Source organism: Nesoenas mayeri (genome assembly GCF_963082525.1).
Source record: "Nesoenas mayeri genome assembly, chromosome: 5".
Lineage (NCBI taxonomy): Eukaryota > Metazoa > Chordata > Aves > Columbiformes > Columbidae > Nesoenas > Nesoenas mayeri.
Window position 1 is genome coordinate 25679895 of NC_137548.1, and position 17088 is coordinate 25696982.

A 17088-nucleotide genomic window follows, 5' to 3' on the forward strand; every position below is an offset into this window, starting at 1 on the left:
TGGTTGGGGTTGGGAGGGACCTCTGGAGATCATCTAGTCCAACCCACCTGCTAAAGCAGGTGCACCCATAGGACTATGCTTGAGGTCTCTCACCAGACATCAGACAACAAATGAGCCTGGGCTTCCAGGGCTTGGTAGATCTCACCTGGCATCCCTAGAGTTCCATATGGCTTTGGCACTAACAAAACCACCAGTAGCACAACAGGTAACAAACCAGTAGATAACAGGCACCAGAAGTTCATTTGCTGGCAGCAGGGCTGGAATAGTAGCTCAGAAATGACTGGATAGGTCACACCTGGCCCCCATGGCCATCAGGGGTAGGTGGTACTCTGCAGAATCTCAGGAGAGCTTCTGAAAGAGGCTGGTAGGGAGTGAGATAGGACTGAAATCAAGTTCATTTCTCTGCAATTACTCTTGTTAGCCCTGCTTGTTATTGAAAAACAAGCACTGTTTGCTGTCCTTACCTCAGTTTAGATCTCAATTTTAACATGACAGCAAATATTTTTAACAGCAGATAATAATTTTGTTATCCGTCTGTGCTTTTTGATCAATCCCACTTGCTCTGTCTCCATCCTTGAACGACCTGTAGCCAGACTCCACTCCAAACAGTCTGCGAGCCTGCAAGGCCAGGCGTCTTCCCCGCAGCATGGATTGCCTGCGCTGCTTTCTCCTCAGGACTTCTGTCCATGCCTCCCTAGAGCTCCATAGCAGCTCAGCCACTTCAGTCTCAAGGTTATCCTGTGTTAGAAACAGGTTATGAGTATCTGGACCAGGGACTTCTGTCTCTGGGATAAAACCGTTTGTTCTTGGACTCCTACAGCTCAAGGCCAGAAACAATCAATAGATCAACAGATAATCTAAAATCGCCTCTGGGACAGCATAGATTATGCATTTTTATTTAATTATATTTGTATTGTTCCAGTGATATCTCGTCTCCCACCAGCACACTTTCCTCTCCTGAAGTGATAGTATCAGGAGTTGGAGAATCCACTAGTGGGGTGTTTTTTGCTGAAGGAAAACAGCTAGCCTGCTCTTTCTAGTACAGAATCACTTGGCTTGGGTTTGCAGATGATGTTGTTTCGTGGTTAGATTACAAGGCTATTTACACCCGGTGTTTTGTTCCTATGGAGAAACCTGTACCCTGTAATCAGAGCACCTTTTCATCTCTCCTTGCTAAACTGAAAAGATTGAATACTTAGGTTTCTTACCGAAAGGCATTTTTACCAGCCCTCAAATTATTTTTGCCATGTTTTTTTCCCTTATCATCTCAGTTTTTTCAACATCCCTTAGAAGATGTGACATATTTCACATCAGAGCTAGATGTTGTATTTTAGCATATATACACCCTGCTGTGATGAGGATATATAGGGAGGCAAAAATACCTCCCCGTTCCTGCAGTCTTTCACTGCCCTGGTGTCAGGGCATTGAACCGACAGTTCATATTTAATCGCTTGTCATTACCCACCAAATCTTTTCAAAATTGCTGTTTGCCAGGATCGTCTCCTTCTATCTGCAGCTGCTGCCTGCATTCCTTCTTCCTAGTAGTGTAATTCTGCATTTGGCTCTATTAAAATCCCATATTGCTTGGATGGATTTGCCCTCCACAGTGATCCAAAAGCTCTGTGCGATTGCTCTGTTCTCATCACAATGCACCACATTGAAAATTTTTGTGTCAGCAGCACACATTATCAATGTCAATCGTATGCTTATTTAGAAATAAAAATATTTATTTTCAGATGAAATCCTTGAATCGTGCCAGGGCTCGTACTGATCACCCTGGAAGCCATCTAATTCCCTCCCCAGCGACAACTGCTCCTTGTGTTCTGTCACACAGCCAGTTTGTTATTCATTTCACATGTGCCTGATTGACATTGTACTGCCCTGTTTGTTTTTTTATCGGAATAGCATGGGCTCTCAGTGTGTCGATGTGTGTGTATGTAATTCTGGTAAATGATGAAAATGGACTCCTTTGACAAGAGTGGTTCTCCATAAACTCCGCTGACTTGACCTTACTTCTGTATTCCTTTCCTTTAGTTCCCAATTAATTGACCTGTGCATCATCTTTTCAGGCTTGCTGGCTGACGGTTACCTTGTGTATTGCGCTTGACCTGTTTGAATACCAGCACGGCATTAGCTCCCTTTCCATGTCCTCAAATCTTACCATTATTCTAAGCTATCCAAGCCAGGGATGTCAGAGCTGCTGCCAGCCAGCTCTCGTTGGATCATCTGATCATGTTGGGTTTAGAAACACCTCCCCCATGTTGACTGTGATAGGAAAAGTGGCGACAACCATAAAATGGGATGGACCTCTCTGAGCACTTCAGTGGGACGGACCTAGTTTGCCCCAGCCTTTTGGTCAGAGATGGAGGTGTTGTAAAGGGTATTCAGATGACCTATCAGTGCTCAGGTTGGGTTGCAGAGGAATCCAAGGCACAGACTTCTAAAGAAACTGAAAGAGCATATTGGCAGCCAACCTATTTCGGGCCTGGTGTACTAAAGCCTTTTTCCTTGTAGGTGGTGTAGGCAAGAGTGAGGGACACATTTGCTGGTAAGCACGCAGCACCCTCTTGGAGGCTTAGTGCTGCCTGTCAGTAAAGGGGAATGGGTGTGAGTACAATAGAGCGAGATGTGCTGTTGTGTCAGTTTAATGCAAAGAGCTCTGCCTAGTGGTCTATGTGGCTTTACCACAGAATGAAAGAATTGTGACCTTGTGAGCTGGATGGCTTCTCCATGCTTAGTCCCCAGAAAACACTGAAAGTCATAAATGCAATTACTGCAGAAAGTTGTAACTGCACTTACAGGAGTGGGTTCTTGGTCATTTTCTCTTGTTTGTGACTCTTGTGGGGCAAGTTTTGTTTATTTGCTTGGCCTGGTTTCTCTTATGACTGTCTCACTGTTTTTTCAGTGCTCATTTGGGGCTGTGAAGCTCCCACCATAAGAACTGATTTGGAGCTAGTTGGGTTTCGTGGGGGAGGGATGTGGTGGGACAAGGAGCAGCCCTTGAGCGTGATGGGCAGGCAGAGGTGCTGCAAGGCAGATGGGGCACCCCTCTGGTGGGGCAGCCTGATGTGACAGTCCGGGGAGAGTATCTTGGTGAGCACTGTGCTCTGCCAGGCTCAGGGTGTGGGGCACAGTCCCTACAGTGAAATGGTGCCATTGTGATGACCGAAGGCAGGTGAGGAGTGGGACCCTGCCCAGGTAGGCAGAGCTCTGTGTCCAGGTGGTGGCTCAGGCAGCTCAGCATTGCAGGTTTGAAGTTTGCTGCAGGGCATCCTGGTGGACAGGCACTGCAGGTCAGCACAGTTATTTGGGATGAGTGTTGGTTCATTTTTTTCTCTTCCACAGGACGCAGAGCAGAATTGGCTCTCCTGTCTCCCCCCAGCACACAGCGCCATCACGGACTGTCCGGCGCTACCCAGCCAGCAATGGCCAACTCACCTCTAATGCACTCCCCAACGGGAATGGACATGAGCAGAGCAGCTCTGGGCCACATGCTTTTTCCCAGGAGCACACCTTGTCTGCAAGGGGTAAGGCCTCCAGGGCTTTCACTCTTTTCGTGGCCTGGGGAGGGCCCAAGAAACCCGGGACTCTCAGGACTGTGTCACTGAGTGGGATGGAAAGGGAAGGCCAGCATGGGCATTGCAGGGGGTTGGCAGAGAATGAGACCCTACCAAAGAAGGACAGATCAGGGGAGCAAAATGCTGATGGCAGGGGAGAGGAGCCAGGGGAATGTGACAGATGCCCCTCAGAGGTGTTGAACATACCCCAGCATGGTGCCTTGAAGGGGGATTCCCTGTCTGCAGGAATGGTGTCTCCTGGCTTCCTCCTCAGTCTGAGCAGCCCTCAAGGTTAGATTGTGCAACCAACATCTAGTTCTTCCCTTTGGCTGCCCCCTTGCTGCCTTCTGACATGAGCAGGGATCAGGCCAGGCTGCTGGGACGTGCAGTTGATGAGGCAGAGCCTCAGCAGCTACTCAGCTAGCACAGATGCAAATTGTCTTCTGCAGCTTGGCTCCCCCTTAAGCCATGGTTCCCCAAGGAGGCACCCCGTAGCATCTCAGCTCTTGAGTAGGGCTGTGAGCCTGTCTGAAGCTGTAATCTGAAAGTGATGTCTGAAAGTGGTGATTGAAATGGGGTGAGTTGGGGGTGAGCACACCAAGGGAGGCACCACAGAAACAACTATCTCACTGAGCAGGGGTGGAGGACTGTGGTGTGGACCCAGCTGGTTCATGGTTACACAATAGTTCTGCCTGTCGTCCATTTTGTGCAAGCCCCCAAGATCTCTGAATGCCATTTCCCCCATATCTAATGTGAGGATGGTGAGGGATGAGGAGGGGACAGCAGGTAACTGCAGGAGGTTAGGGGACTCTTACAGGGAGACATTGGTTTTCTCAAGCCCTGATGCACTCTTTCATGGACACCAGTGTGGCTGCTCATGTGGAAAGTCTTCCAGTGGTTTAAGGGCAGCCTGTCTCCTGGCTACTGACATGGCTTGAGAAGGAATATTGTCTAAAGCAGAACTCTTTACACTGGAATTAATGCATGTGTATCCTTTCACAGAGAGTTATGCCACTGATCTGGGCAGGCAGAGCATGCTGCTGGCCACTTCTCATGTGCTGACAAACCCTTACTGATGCTGGAGCAGAGGACAGGCTGGAATGAGCTATGGGCAAGGAGAGACATGGCACCAGGGAGGGACACAGATACCTCCTTGCTTGGGAATGCTTTGGAGCTTGAGCTGCGAATTACCAATGGCATGCCCTGGAGGTGCTGTATCCACTTAGCACTGTCCTTTTCTTTCATAGGGGCCAACCTGACAGAGAAGATTAGGAAGATAAAAATCGTCTTCACACCCACCATCTGCAAACAGACATGCCGGAGCGGGCGCTGCTACAACAGCTGCGAGAAAGGAGACACCACCACTCTCTATAGCCAAGGCGGGCACGACCACGACCCCAAGTCTGGCTTCCGCATCTGTGAGCACCCCAAGGCCCCTGGCCTATCTTCTTGTCTGCTCCCCCACTCTCCTCCTTCTGCCTTTCCTGCCTCTGAAGACTGAGGGCTTGGGCTGATATGGAGATGGGAAGAGATGCCCTCTCCCAGTGCCTAGGAAGAGGTCTTCTGGGGTCTTTGGGGCTTACTCTGTCTTTGGGGGAGGAAGACAGACCTTGCCTCATTACTCTCTTTCCTGGGCAAGCAACTTCTATTTCCATCCCCCCCAGGTATGGGGAATGCATGTGTTTGATTCAGGCCTGCCGCCAAGCCTCGCCACCCCCTCCTCCTCAGAGCCAGCTCACTGCTTTTGTTGGCATCCAGTCTCAGGGCTGACTTTCATCACCTAATTTCCTCCTGTTCTCTCCTTTCACTCATGTGGCAGCCAGGAGAGCTGGCTGCAGGTTGCAAGCTGTTCCGATAAACAGGGCTGCTGAAACCTCTGCTCGCCTTTCAGAGCTGCTGGGATTGCTCATCAGGTCACTGTGATACCAAGCTGTGGGTTGGGCACACCCTCTTGGAGCCAATTGGTGGGAATAGCCTGCAGGACCCTGGTGGGACTCGTCCTCTGAAAGCCTCTGTAACTCTCAAGTTCTTCTAACACTGAGAGAATTCATGGTCTGGCTGTTGTGAACACCAACTGATGCAAATTTGATGGGACTTTCTGCCTAGATTCAAGCCAAAGATATGTCTGCTCACCCCAAAACTGGTTGCTGGCCTTGAGCAAATGAGCTTGGAGCAGGGTGGAAGCTCATCCCCGCGGATAAACCTAACAAGCCATCTTGGGATGTGCAGCCGCAGCATCTCATCTCACGCTGAAATGAGTCAGGATGATCTGCCAGGAAATCCCGTGCCTTGTCTGAGTGTCACTCACACTGAGAGATGCTCTGGATTGCACCAAGCATCTGATGAGGCTAGAAGAAACGTGACTTCAGTTTCATCTGTGGATGCTTTTTCTGAGCCTGTGCAGGCAAATTGCTCACAGTTTGTGTCCCACTCCATGCGTCTCCCATTTGAGCTGCTGGCAGGGCCAGGGCTAGCCAGGAGACAGGCTCTGAGGACATGGCTCTCTGCCCATTCTCTCCTTCTGCCTCTTCCATCCCCACTGAGCTCCCTTCTAGGCTGGGAGTAAAAACCCTACCAAGTGGGGAGGGGGTGATGCAGACAAGAAGGAATTGTGCTGACTTGGTCATGTGTGGCTGCCATAGCTCCTGCCCCACTCCAAGGAATCCTACTGTGCCAGCACCACCACCTTGGCTCTGGGGGACTGTCTCGCTGGGCACGGCTGAGGCCTCAGAGTCCATGAGAGGACCTATCACCTTCGATGCTGGGAGGACCCCAGCTCCTCCACCTGCTGTTTGCTGGATAGTGATGCACAGCAGGGACCCTGCGCTGCCTCCAGGCTGCAGATGCTGACCCCAGTGCTGGGTCTGCTCCTCAGGCATCGCAGGGCTAGTAGGGGCCCAGTCCCAGCTGCTTGGCCTCCCACCAGCCGCCCCTGGGCTAGAGGCAGTGGCTCAGTTTCTCTGCTAAGCAGACTTCTCTTTCCCTTGCAGACTTCTGCCAGATCCCCTGCCTGAACGGAGGGCGCTGCGTAGGCCGGGACGAGTGTTGGTGTCCCTCCAACTCCACAGGGAAATTTTGCCACCTGCCGGCTCCCTCTCTGGAAAAGAAGCAAGGAGGGAGATCCCCCAAGACCCAGATTGGTGGCTCCATGAAGCATTCCACCTACACCCTGCCCTTGTCCAACCAGCTGGGTGAGCATGGCTGGGGGCTCCAGACCTCACGTTCTTCTGCCTACCAGGGCACCTGCCATAGAGAGGAGCCCTTGGACCAATGCTTTGCTCTCACAAGGCCGTGCTCTGGCCTTGCTGGGGACCAAAAGGCAACTGAGATGGTGGGAGCAGAAATTGAGAAGCATGGGGGAAATGCTATAGGGAGCAAGGGATGGATGTGGCTAGCACTGGCATGGGTGAGAGAAGTGGGTGTCGAGTCAGAAGATCCTCTGAACTCCTAAACTCTGTGTTGGAGCACGGTTAAAAAAGTCATCCTTGCCAACACTTCCCATGCTGGTGGCTCCTGACTGGTGCGGGGTTCCTCTGCCAGAAGTCCTGGTCTCCCTTATATTTCTGAGTCCTCCTACTTGGGTGCTCCTCAGATCTTCATTAACAGGCCCAAAGAGGCCACTAGGTCCTTATGCTTTTCAGACCAGGTTGTTAGAAAAGTGGTTCCCTTAGTTTCTGAAGGGCTCAGGTTGCTGTAGAGGTTTTTGGTAGGTTTGTCCTGTTTTCAGGCCAGAGAAGTATTTTCACTTAGATGCAGTCTTTCTCTAGATTTCCTGGTGGGTTCAGTCTACCTCTCCTCCCTTGTGAACTGGTTGCTGATGAGATGCTCTTTGGGTGCCAAATTGTTGCCAGATTGTCACAACTGTATTATAAACTCATATTCCAGGTTCTCTAAACCCTTCCCTCGTGAACGTCCACATCAACCACCCTCCAGAAGCCACTGTGCAGATTCATCAAGTGGCCAGGGTGCGGGGTGACGCAGAGGTGTCAGAGGAGAACAGCGTGGAGGCAGCGCTGGTACCTCAGCTGGCCACCATGCCCTGGTACAGCTATGCCCACAGAAACGGCAACAGCATTGCTGCCGAGAGTGGCCAGCAGCAGCAGAGAGCCCCGGGGCTGCTGGGGAGGTGCTTTCGGGAGGCTCTCCATGGGCAGGTAAGGTGTCACCCATCAAGTATTGGAGTGTGTGTGTGGAGATGTGCTCCTTGTTTGGGGTACAAGTGCATTGGCTTATGGGGCAGGGAGGGTGAACTCTCATTGCGTGAAGCTCTTCAGCATCAGTGTGGGCATCATCCAGGTGCTGTGGACATGGACAGCAATATGTTAGTACTTGGGAAGAAAATGCCTTGTTTTGGCCCAACAGAGAGACCTTGCTGCTTTGCCCTGACCAGGCTGTGCCCTGGGGCAGCACAGCCCAGACTTGATGGCTTTCACACACAGTCTCGTTTAAAAAGGGTGCCTATTTATAGCAACATTTACAGCCACGCTCTGTGATTACTGTAGGAAACATATAAAACATAGGAAAATTCCTTTCTCTCTCAGACGATAAATGAAAGTCTGATTTCCATGGAACGGTGCCTTCCTGGGCAGCTCAGTCGGGGCTTGGGAAGCAAACGCACGTGAGGGGCTTTCCACCCTTGTCCCGCAGTCATCGTAATTGCTTATTTTGTCTTTCCCCATATGTTTCTCTTGCGTCACTGGAAAAGCATTGGAGGTTTTTGGCACCCAGAGGAACACCTGTGTGCTCCCCTGGAGCAGCTCGTGCTCAGCGAGATCCGTGGCTGGGCAGCCTGGGACTCAGCCCCCTCCCCATTGCTCCCCAGCCCTTTCTGGGGGGCTGCTCCTGGTTCCCATCCCACCCTTCAGTCATTCCCATCCAAGCCATTCCTAGTGGGATGTGATCTCAACTGTTCCCTAGCGCAAAAAATAAATGAGATCAGGCCCTGGGGCTGGAAAAGCCCTGCTCCTTCGTGGGGAGTCGGTGGCTCTCTGCCTCTGGGAACAGATGGTGATGCATGGAGATACTCATGGATGCCCAGAGAGGCAGTGGGAGATGCTCTGTGGGGGGTGAGTGGGGCGATGGGGGGTGCCCTTGCTGTGCTCACACCTCACCCAAGCGGGTGAGTGCTCTCCTCTCCCCGCTCAGCTGCAGCCCAGCCGATTGGTATGTGAGCGCTGGGCAGGCGGCCACGCAGGCCTGGCTGTGGGCCAGCTCTGGCCTGTGGGCCATGGCGGCTCCACTCTGATGGGGAAGCCTGTAATACAGAGGGCCTTGCCGGGGGGCAGCGATCAGAGTGGGAGAGAGAGATTCATTAAGCAAAGGAAAGTGCCTGACTGCAAGCTCCCCGCCGGGCTGGAGTGGTACACCCATTTCACTGGCTGATCGGCCAGGCACAGGGCTGATCCAAGGGCTTTGCCTCGTGATATCATATCTGGTTCATCTCCTGCTCCGTTTGATGTCCCCTTTCCCTCTGAGGGGTGCAGCTGAGTCAGACTTGTGTTCTTCTGCCTGTACAACTCTTTACTGTCTTAAACTGCATCCTGGGTCCCGCAGTGTCCCGATGGGGAGCTGTGCCAGGAGGACTGTGCCAGTCTCTACCCCCAAACTGTTATCTCCTGTGCTGGCCCTGCCACTGCTGCCCCAGCCGGCTGCAGCAGATGGCCACATGTCCCTTCCCTGTCCCGCAGAAGCCTGATGCTCCATTTCTCTTTCCACAGTGCACCAACCCCCTGCCAGGGCTGACGAAGCTGGAGGACTGCTGTGGCAGCGTGGGGCTCTTCTGGGGTGCAGACTGGTGCCTGGCCTGTCCCCCCCGGCCAGGTGAGTGCTACTGCTGCCAGGACAGTGTGAGGTACAGCCTGAGGCACAGCCCGCACCCTCAGCAAGCACACATGGTCAGGATGCCTTGCATGGCCAAGAAGGCATGGAGCAGAGTCACGGGTCCCCTGCCATGTGGTTCTCCTTTGCCCAAGGCCTTTGGGGACAGACGGCATGTCCAGGGCAGTATGCAGGGCCATGCCTGCTCCACTGCCACCACAACGAGTGCTCTGGTTTGGGCGCTGGCCCCAGGCTCAGCACTTTATCCTCAAACTTGCAAAACTCTGGTGCAGCTGGTGGTTCCCACCATGCCAGGCCCACTGGGAGGGAGAAATAGGAAAAGAGTAGCCATGGTTTTAGAAGGTGCAGTCCTAGATTGGTGCAGGAGGCTGCAGACTTGGCCCTATAGAGTTACGGGCTTGCTCTGGGCCCAACACGGGCTTGGCAGGGGCTCTGGAAATAACACTACATCAAACATTTGGCAGGAGTGCACGTGGGGTCCGTTCCAGGGGCATGGGCTTCCAGCCCTGTTTCTGCTGCGTGCAGAAGATGGACAAGCTGATCCAGCAGGAGATGGGGATACCTCGGCTGCTTTGCTCGGGGTGCTCTGTGACGGGCATGGCCCGTTGTGCCACAGCCCCCATCTCGCGTTGCGGTGTAGAGGCTGTGCTGAAGGACTCCTCGCTGGAGGGAGGCAGCCCCACGGGCAGCCAGTGCTGACCAGGTCAACTGCAGAGCAAGGTGCTCATGTCCCATGCAACACGGGCAGCGAGCTGCTCACCTCTCCCCTGCCTACACCCTTTTATCACTGCCTGGCTGCTGGTTCATATGCCTTCACTGGATTGAAGGACTGAAGTGAACAGAGCCCATGGTTCAGAAAACTTTGACTCCTGAGGAGAACGGAGGTGTCCAAGGCAGCAGGTTTATTGCAAGCAAGTATGGTGTTGATGTCTTCTAGCTCTGCCTGGAGGCTTTCCTGCTCACTCACACACACACTCCCAAGAGCTGTTTGCATCTTGTTGTCCTCCCTTGATTTGATTCCTCCTCAGCCAGGGGTAGGGCTGGCTGGAGCGCAATTCCTCACAATCACAGACAAGGTTGTCAGCATCCTGAAACCCAGCACAGATCTGGGGAGCTCTGATTGCTTTCATCTTCCTGCTCTACATGGCTCTGCTGTGACCCCAGGCTGTGCTGCTGCTTGACTGCCCTTGTTCCTGTGCCAGCTCCAAGGGACCCCTGGGCACATGCAGTATGTGGGTGACCGTAGAGTCTCCAGGTTCAGGATAAACAAAGAAATGACCCACATAGGCCTCAGCCACCTCTTCTTTGTCCCAAACCTTCTCATCCCTAGTCACACTTTCTCCTCCCCATCTCACAGCAGTCCTCCTGTTACTTGCCCTGTCCCTCTGTGATCCCCCCCATTAGGAAGCAGGGTGGCTGCTTAACATTTCAGTTAGGCTGCACATGGCTGAAAAATGTATGTACCTCCTTTCTCTTTCTCCATGCCCAGATGCTATGTATCACTCAGCGGCCAGAGCTGCAGCAGTGATTGCTCTGCTGGACTTAGACCTTCAGGCTTCCAAATGTGTCTCTGATCACAGGCTTCCAAGACATGAAAATGGGCATGAAATAACCCGATGTGCTCCTTGCAGTCAGCCAGCCAGCAGAGCAAGTGCACTTAAGAAATGCCTCCCAGATGCCAGCAAGTCCCACTGTCACAGCTCAGCACAAGCCCTGTGTCCTAACAGCACCTGAAACTCAAGGGATATTGTCACTGCTGGTCTTCATTGAGTGGGCAGATGCTTGTCTGGCTTTTTTTCAGATTAATTCCATGGAGATATGAAAAATGTATCCCCCTGGGTCTTCCATCTTCCTGTGCCACAAGAAAATCACATTCTCAGTCCCTCTGGCTTTGGGTGATTAAGTTCCCCCTTGGAGCCCAAATGGCTCTTCTTGATTTTATCAGGAGTTCAGGCTAGTTGAAGTGGCTGTTTTGATCTTCTTTAATTGTGAATCAGTATCTTCCTTCTTTGGGTACCTCTGATTGACTGCCCTGTAACCAGCCCCACATGCAGGGGACCGCACAGTGCCAGCGAATAGAGCTGGAAGGCAGATGCTCAGTAGAGGCAGCCTAAGGAGCTCGGCTGTTGTGAAGTGAGAAGCCCAGGTGGTTGGCATGCATTTCTCTGGTGCGCTGTCTTCTCAGACAGGAGATCTCACCCCAGAGTGGAGCCAGGGAAACAGTCCTTTCTTCATGATCTTACTACTCAAACAGAGCCGCTGAGTACCATGACCTCTCATTGCCCTGTGCCTCCTCTGCTAGGGCTCCCAGGTCCATGCCTGTCTTGTGGGAAGGCATCACTCCACATCATTCCTGCCTGTAGGCCACATCCCACACTTACATGCTTTCTGTCTCCTGCTCTTGTTGGCCTGTGTTTTGCTCACTTAAATTCACTGGGCGTTCAGTGACCTGGTGTCTCGTGCACAGAGATAACATGTCCAGTGGATGTTTCCAGCTTTCTTCTTGGCACTGTGGTCTTTGGAGAGAACTTCTTGCACTCGTGCGTCCCAGGGAGGCATGCACCGAAGCAGACTTGACAGCACTGGGAATTTGATTCCAGCAACCAGAGACAGAAATGGCAGAAGCTAGTTCAGTGTAAACACTTACAAATGTACAGAAGTGCAGCCAGGCAAAAGCTAGACAAATGGAGAACTTGTTTGGATTGACTGTCTGCCCGAGACACTGATTGTTAGTAGAGTCTGGATACGTCCAGATGTCTCCATCGACTGCAGCTTTCATGTTTGGTACGTGTTTGTGTGCAGAAAGACATCAGAGAAGAAGAATCGGAGGCAGACGTCTGTCCGAGAGAACCTGCCATGACCAATCCTCACTATTTTTTTATGTTTTGCCCAGCATCAGGGAAGCCAAGGCACTTGAATGCTTTGTCTGCATCCTAAGGAGACTATGTTAAAAGCTGAGTTCAAAATTAAAGGAGAGGTGGGGTGACCTGGCCAGGAATCCCTGTAGCAGGTGTTACATTAGTCTCAGAGGTTTTCTTAGGCTCTGCTCAGGCTTTTGGCTGCCTGGTTTGATGCTGGAAGGGTGTATGTTGTTAGGCCCCTTCAGAGAAGTAGTCACAGACATGGCTATTCAAGCAGGCTATAGTACAAGTCTCTGGGAATTTGCTGTTGCTCATGTAAATAAGAACTGAAGATGAAATCCCCAGGATATGTCAGTGACAGCCCTGGGAGAAAGGGGAGAGCCAAGACCCTGCTCCGTGAGCTGTTGGGGCAAAGGCTGTCACCCAACCTGTGAAAGAAAGAGATGAGCCAGAGGCGGGGCCCTAGAGAGTGGCAGGACACCTGCATGCTGCCCTGCCGCTGCAGCCCTTCAGCTCCAGCTGGAGATGGCTGGATGAAATGTGCTGCGCTGCCAGATAGAATAAATCAGATGGAGACATCCAATGACTCCCCTGGGTCTTTAGTACGTGGAGGAGGTGCTGGAGCACACATTGAAAGGCTTGAACAGAGAGATAGGACACAAGAGCTGGAAGGTAAAACTTGGAGAAGAATGACAGTGAAAAGGGAATCGGAGACTGAGGAAGAAGCTGATGTAGAGACACTTGGACATGGCTGGGAGGAAGCCAAAGGACTGGCAGGGTATTTAAGCTGTACTGGTGAAGAAGCTGCACATACTATACAGTGGTCTGTGGAGAAGGACATGCTGCATCAAGGTCAACAGATGGTCCATGGAAACTTTAACCAAACTGAGACCCAAGCTGCAGGTCAACACAGACGCCAAGGAGGGTGCAGATTGGACACTGGTTTCCCTGAAGCCTTGATCCTCCTCAGGCATGTGGGGATAAAGGAAATTGAAGGCAGAATTAGGCTATATACCCAGATGGGGTCACAGCCCTCCTCTTCCACTTCTTCCCTGCCCCTGAGACCACACAGCTCTGCAACCAGCAGCACTCCAGGAGAATCACATCCCAGTGATGGGCACCCTCTGCTCTACTGTGCAGAAGCTACAAGTCTCACCTTTCTGAAGGGGTGTGAGAGATTTTCTGGCTGCAGCAGTAAACCTGCATCTTCCAGGTCCTGGTTTTTCACTGCCCGCCATCCCTCATTTCAGGCTGCAATCAGCCTGAGCACCTGGGCTGCTTTCTCTCCTCCTGCCTGTGGGTTTTAACTGCATTAAGAGACAAGTCTTTGAAGGCTATTGTTTTCCTTTTTTAATTCCTACTTCCCGTGTTTTTTCAAGTTTTTTGTCCTAGAGAAAAGTCTGAATTTCACTGGAAAGTTGGATCTTGTAATGTCTGGTTTGGCATCTGCAGCACTCCCCAAACAGACCTCCCACCGTGAGAGGGGTGGGAGCTCACCCATGGAGCCGTCATCACCAGAAATGCTGAGCGGCTCCGCAAGCCACATGCTCCCCTGCACTATGCCTGCAGGCATTGAAACAGCCACAGGAAAACCCTTGAAAATCACCCCCCCAATGCCCCCCTGGGTCTGCTCTTGTAGTGATCAGATCAGGGAGAACACAAGGAAAAAGAACCCTGGAAATATGGGAAGGAGGCTATGGATGAGGCTGGTTCTGCCTCTGCTACCCAATTTGCCACAGGGAACCTGTCTGAGACAGTGAAGAAGGGCTGGAGGTAAAGAAGCTGAAACCTCTGCAAGATTGTGGCAGTAGCACAAAGAGCAATATCTGGGGAAGCTCAGCATTTTCAGGACTGCTTTGGTCTGCAGAGTGTTTGTTTTGCTCAACATTCATGTGCAGCATCGTGGTCTCAGCGCACAGCAGCACAGTGTTGCAGAAGTGGGTGATTTTTAGTTACAGAGGTATCTTGTCCCAGCTGGAAGCCACTGTTGGAGCAGGATGAGGTTCCCTCTGTTGAAATGACCCCAAAAGCCAACAGTAACTACCAGAATATTTTTTCTTTCAAGCATATTTTTCACCTTGAAGATCTTTATTGACCATGAGTAGAGCAGAGGGCTTAGTTTCCTATCACACATCAGCACCAGTGCATGCCCTCCTCACCCCTGTTGCCGTAGCCTTTGTTGTGGCATTGGAGAAAGTGTTGTGGGAGCTGGCCTACCACATACCACTCGAAGCAAAGGAGAGTGGTCACGACAGGTCTGGACTAAAGGATTTGTGTCCTTTCCTTCTTGTCCATTCTGCTTGGGAACTCAGCTTATCCTCACAGCCACACCCCTGCCTACTTCTTGGTCTGGCATCTTCAATACATTATCTTTCTGGAGCCTGCTGTGGGGTCAGAGCTGCTCCGCTCTCTGCTAGCAAGTTCAGCTGCTGAGGTTCTTTCTGCAGTGGAGGCTGTTCTTCTCTGTTTGACACTAAACCAAGCTGAGGTTTGACTGGGTCCAGTCCCACCGCAACTCCAGGTGCCACAAGACCATGCACTCTGGTTCCTTTCATCTCCCACATGCTGGAAAACCTGGAGCAAGCAGAGGCACCACAGCCACCCTCACAGCTGCACGCTCCGTGCCCGCTGCAGGCAGGGTGAGACACCTGAGGTGCAGCTGGGGCTTGGCTTCTTCTGTGGAGCTGGTCCAGGGTCTCCAGAAATGTCTGTGATTCCTGAAAGTGGCAGAGGAGTTCAGCAGGCAAGGTTCCTTAGTGAGGTAATGCCTTTTGTATGATAAATGGAAAGAGTTGAAAGACGTGGGCTAGCTTTCAGCAGCAAAGCGTTTCCTCATTTCTCATCTGACTGCAGGCTTGCCTCTTCCCCTTTTAACAGAGTGATATTGGCTGGCCTGAGGAAATGTATTATCTCACCCTACAAACCTTGCCTTGCTCAGGCCCTTGTGGCTACCAGCACTAGAAGTGGTTCTTTCCACTTCACCATCAGCCTGAGCTTCTTCATCCTGTCTTCAGACAGTGGGGAGCCAAGGCCCTTGGGTAATCCTCTTCTCCTGGGAAGTGATGAACAACTTCTGAAGTGCGCCTGCCTGCCTAAAGATGACCCTGCTAGGCTGAAAAATTCCTCTGCCTGATCTCTGTGCGTTCATTTCCCTTCTCATTCTGCTGTGCTCAAGTATTATTCTAGCTAGGGACAAAGGTGCTGGTGGAGTCCTGGATTGTGGCTGCTTCATACTCACCTCCTCCTTTCTGGACCTGTGAGCTTATTTCATGCATGCTCCCCGGTGAGAGCCTGGGGATGCCCGGTGCCTGCAGAGCTTGCAGAAGGCAGCACTGGGTGGTGGGATGAAGCAGAGCTGGAGGGAGCAATGAGGAGAGGCAAAGGGGAGTCCTGATGTGCAGGTACCTGTTGAACACATGGCTTCAGTACAGCGCCCATGAGGCTGAAAGGCCTGGGAGGTGAGGTACCAACATCACACCCTCAGCAAGCCTGAAATCCCTCTGCCTAACAGATGCAGCTCAGCTGCTCCATCCCCAGCCTCAGGCTCTGGGAGCACCCCTTCCTGGAGAGGGTGTAGACAGGCAGACACAGGAAGCTAGGACCCCTCTGGCTATGGGTGCTGACAGATTTCTGCCTTCTCTGATCATCAGATCAGCTTTTTCCCAGGCGTTGCCCTTTGCTGGTTCCAGAGGAATGGGCTCCCACTCCCACTCCTACCAGCTGCGTGGGAGAGGGGTGGATGCTGCTCCCCTTTGCAGGAAACTGAGGTGTCCCAGCCTGTTTTTTACATGGGGTTTTGGCCATCTCTGCTGTAGTTCGGCAGCATCAGAGCTCATGGAACAAAACGGTCCTCTGCTCAAGTAACCAAGTACAAAGCTGAGAGTTAATCACTTACATCCTCCTGCAGCCACACGCTGTCTTCCCCTGCAGCCAGGTCCTGGCAGAAAGAGAGCAGCCTCCATTCAGTACTTCAGACACAGTCTCGGTTCCTCTTGGTACAATGAGATCTGCTCACGTTACATTTGTTATTCTTTCCAGGAAACACAAGTTTCTTTGCAAAATTAAGATGTTTGTCTGCAGCCTCATGAGTGATTTGCTGCAGTAACGAGCCACAGATTTCTGCAGACTGGAGTCATATGAGTGCTGAGGTGGCACAAGACCTGCACGCTCATCCCCATCATGGGTATTTTCTGCCTTGCCCCCTCCCCAGCAGCATCTGCCAGGGGAATGCTGCAGGATCTGTTTCTCTGCAAAGGATTTTCAGAGAGGGAGCAGGGCTCTGACACATGTCATCGCCGTTTGATCTTGGGCATGCTTGGCTCTCCATTGGAGAGCTCACACATAACGAAGCTGCTTCATCTGAGCGTCTGTTATCACATCATGCTGAGGCTGACAGATGCTTCCAAGCACAGTTAATGCCTGTTGGCAGCCCCGAGCCCACAGGCTGTGATGTGGGAGGACCTGGAATCCCACCAGGGCACTGATCCTGCAGCCCATGAGCCAGAGGTTGTTTTTTCCTTCTCAGGAGGCTGGAATTGTACCCAGCGATTCCCAGTATCACCAGCAACTCCCTTGTCCCTAACATCTGGATATTTGTAAGCACCTCCTGCTTATATTTTATGACTGAACTGTGGAAGGGGTGAATAGGTTTTTTGTCTTAGTCATCCATCCAGCTGCTGCAGATCCCTCTGCACCCAGAAAACCTTGTAGTTTCATTTAACATACCTGGGGAAACCAGGCTTTCTATTATCCTTCCTGGTACAGGCAGGTGAACAGCCTGTTGTTGTCTTATCTTTTATTTCCCAAACACATTTATCCTCACTTGTCTTTCA

General features: G+C 51.9%; 1 protein-coding gene across 1 annotated transcript in view; it reads left to right on the plus strand.

Moving 5' to 3' along the window:
• Positions 1-17088, plus strand: part of LTBP2 (latent transforming growth factor beta binding protein 2) — a 72565-nt gene that overhangs the window by 29569 nt on the left and 25908 nt on the right. Inside the window, exons 4-8 of the mRNA XM_080344912.1 lie at positions 3346-3527; positions 4805-4975; positions 6548-6748; positions 7443-7711; positions 9275-9377. Of these exons, the coding sequence (XP_080201038.1) occupies positions 3346-3527; positions 4805-4975; positions 6548-6748; positions 7443-7711; positions 9275-9377 (926 nt within the window). The remainder of the gene's footprint in view (positions 1-3345; positions 3528-4804; positions 4976-6547; positions 6749-7442; positions 7712-9274; positions 9378-17088) is intronic.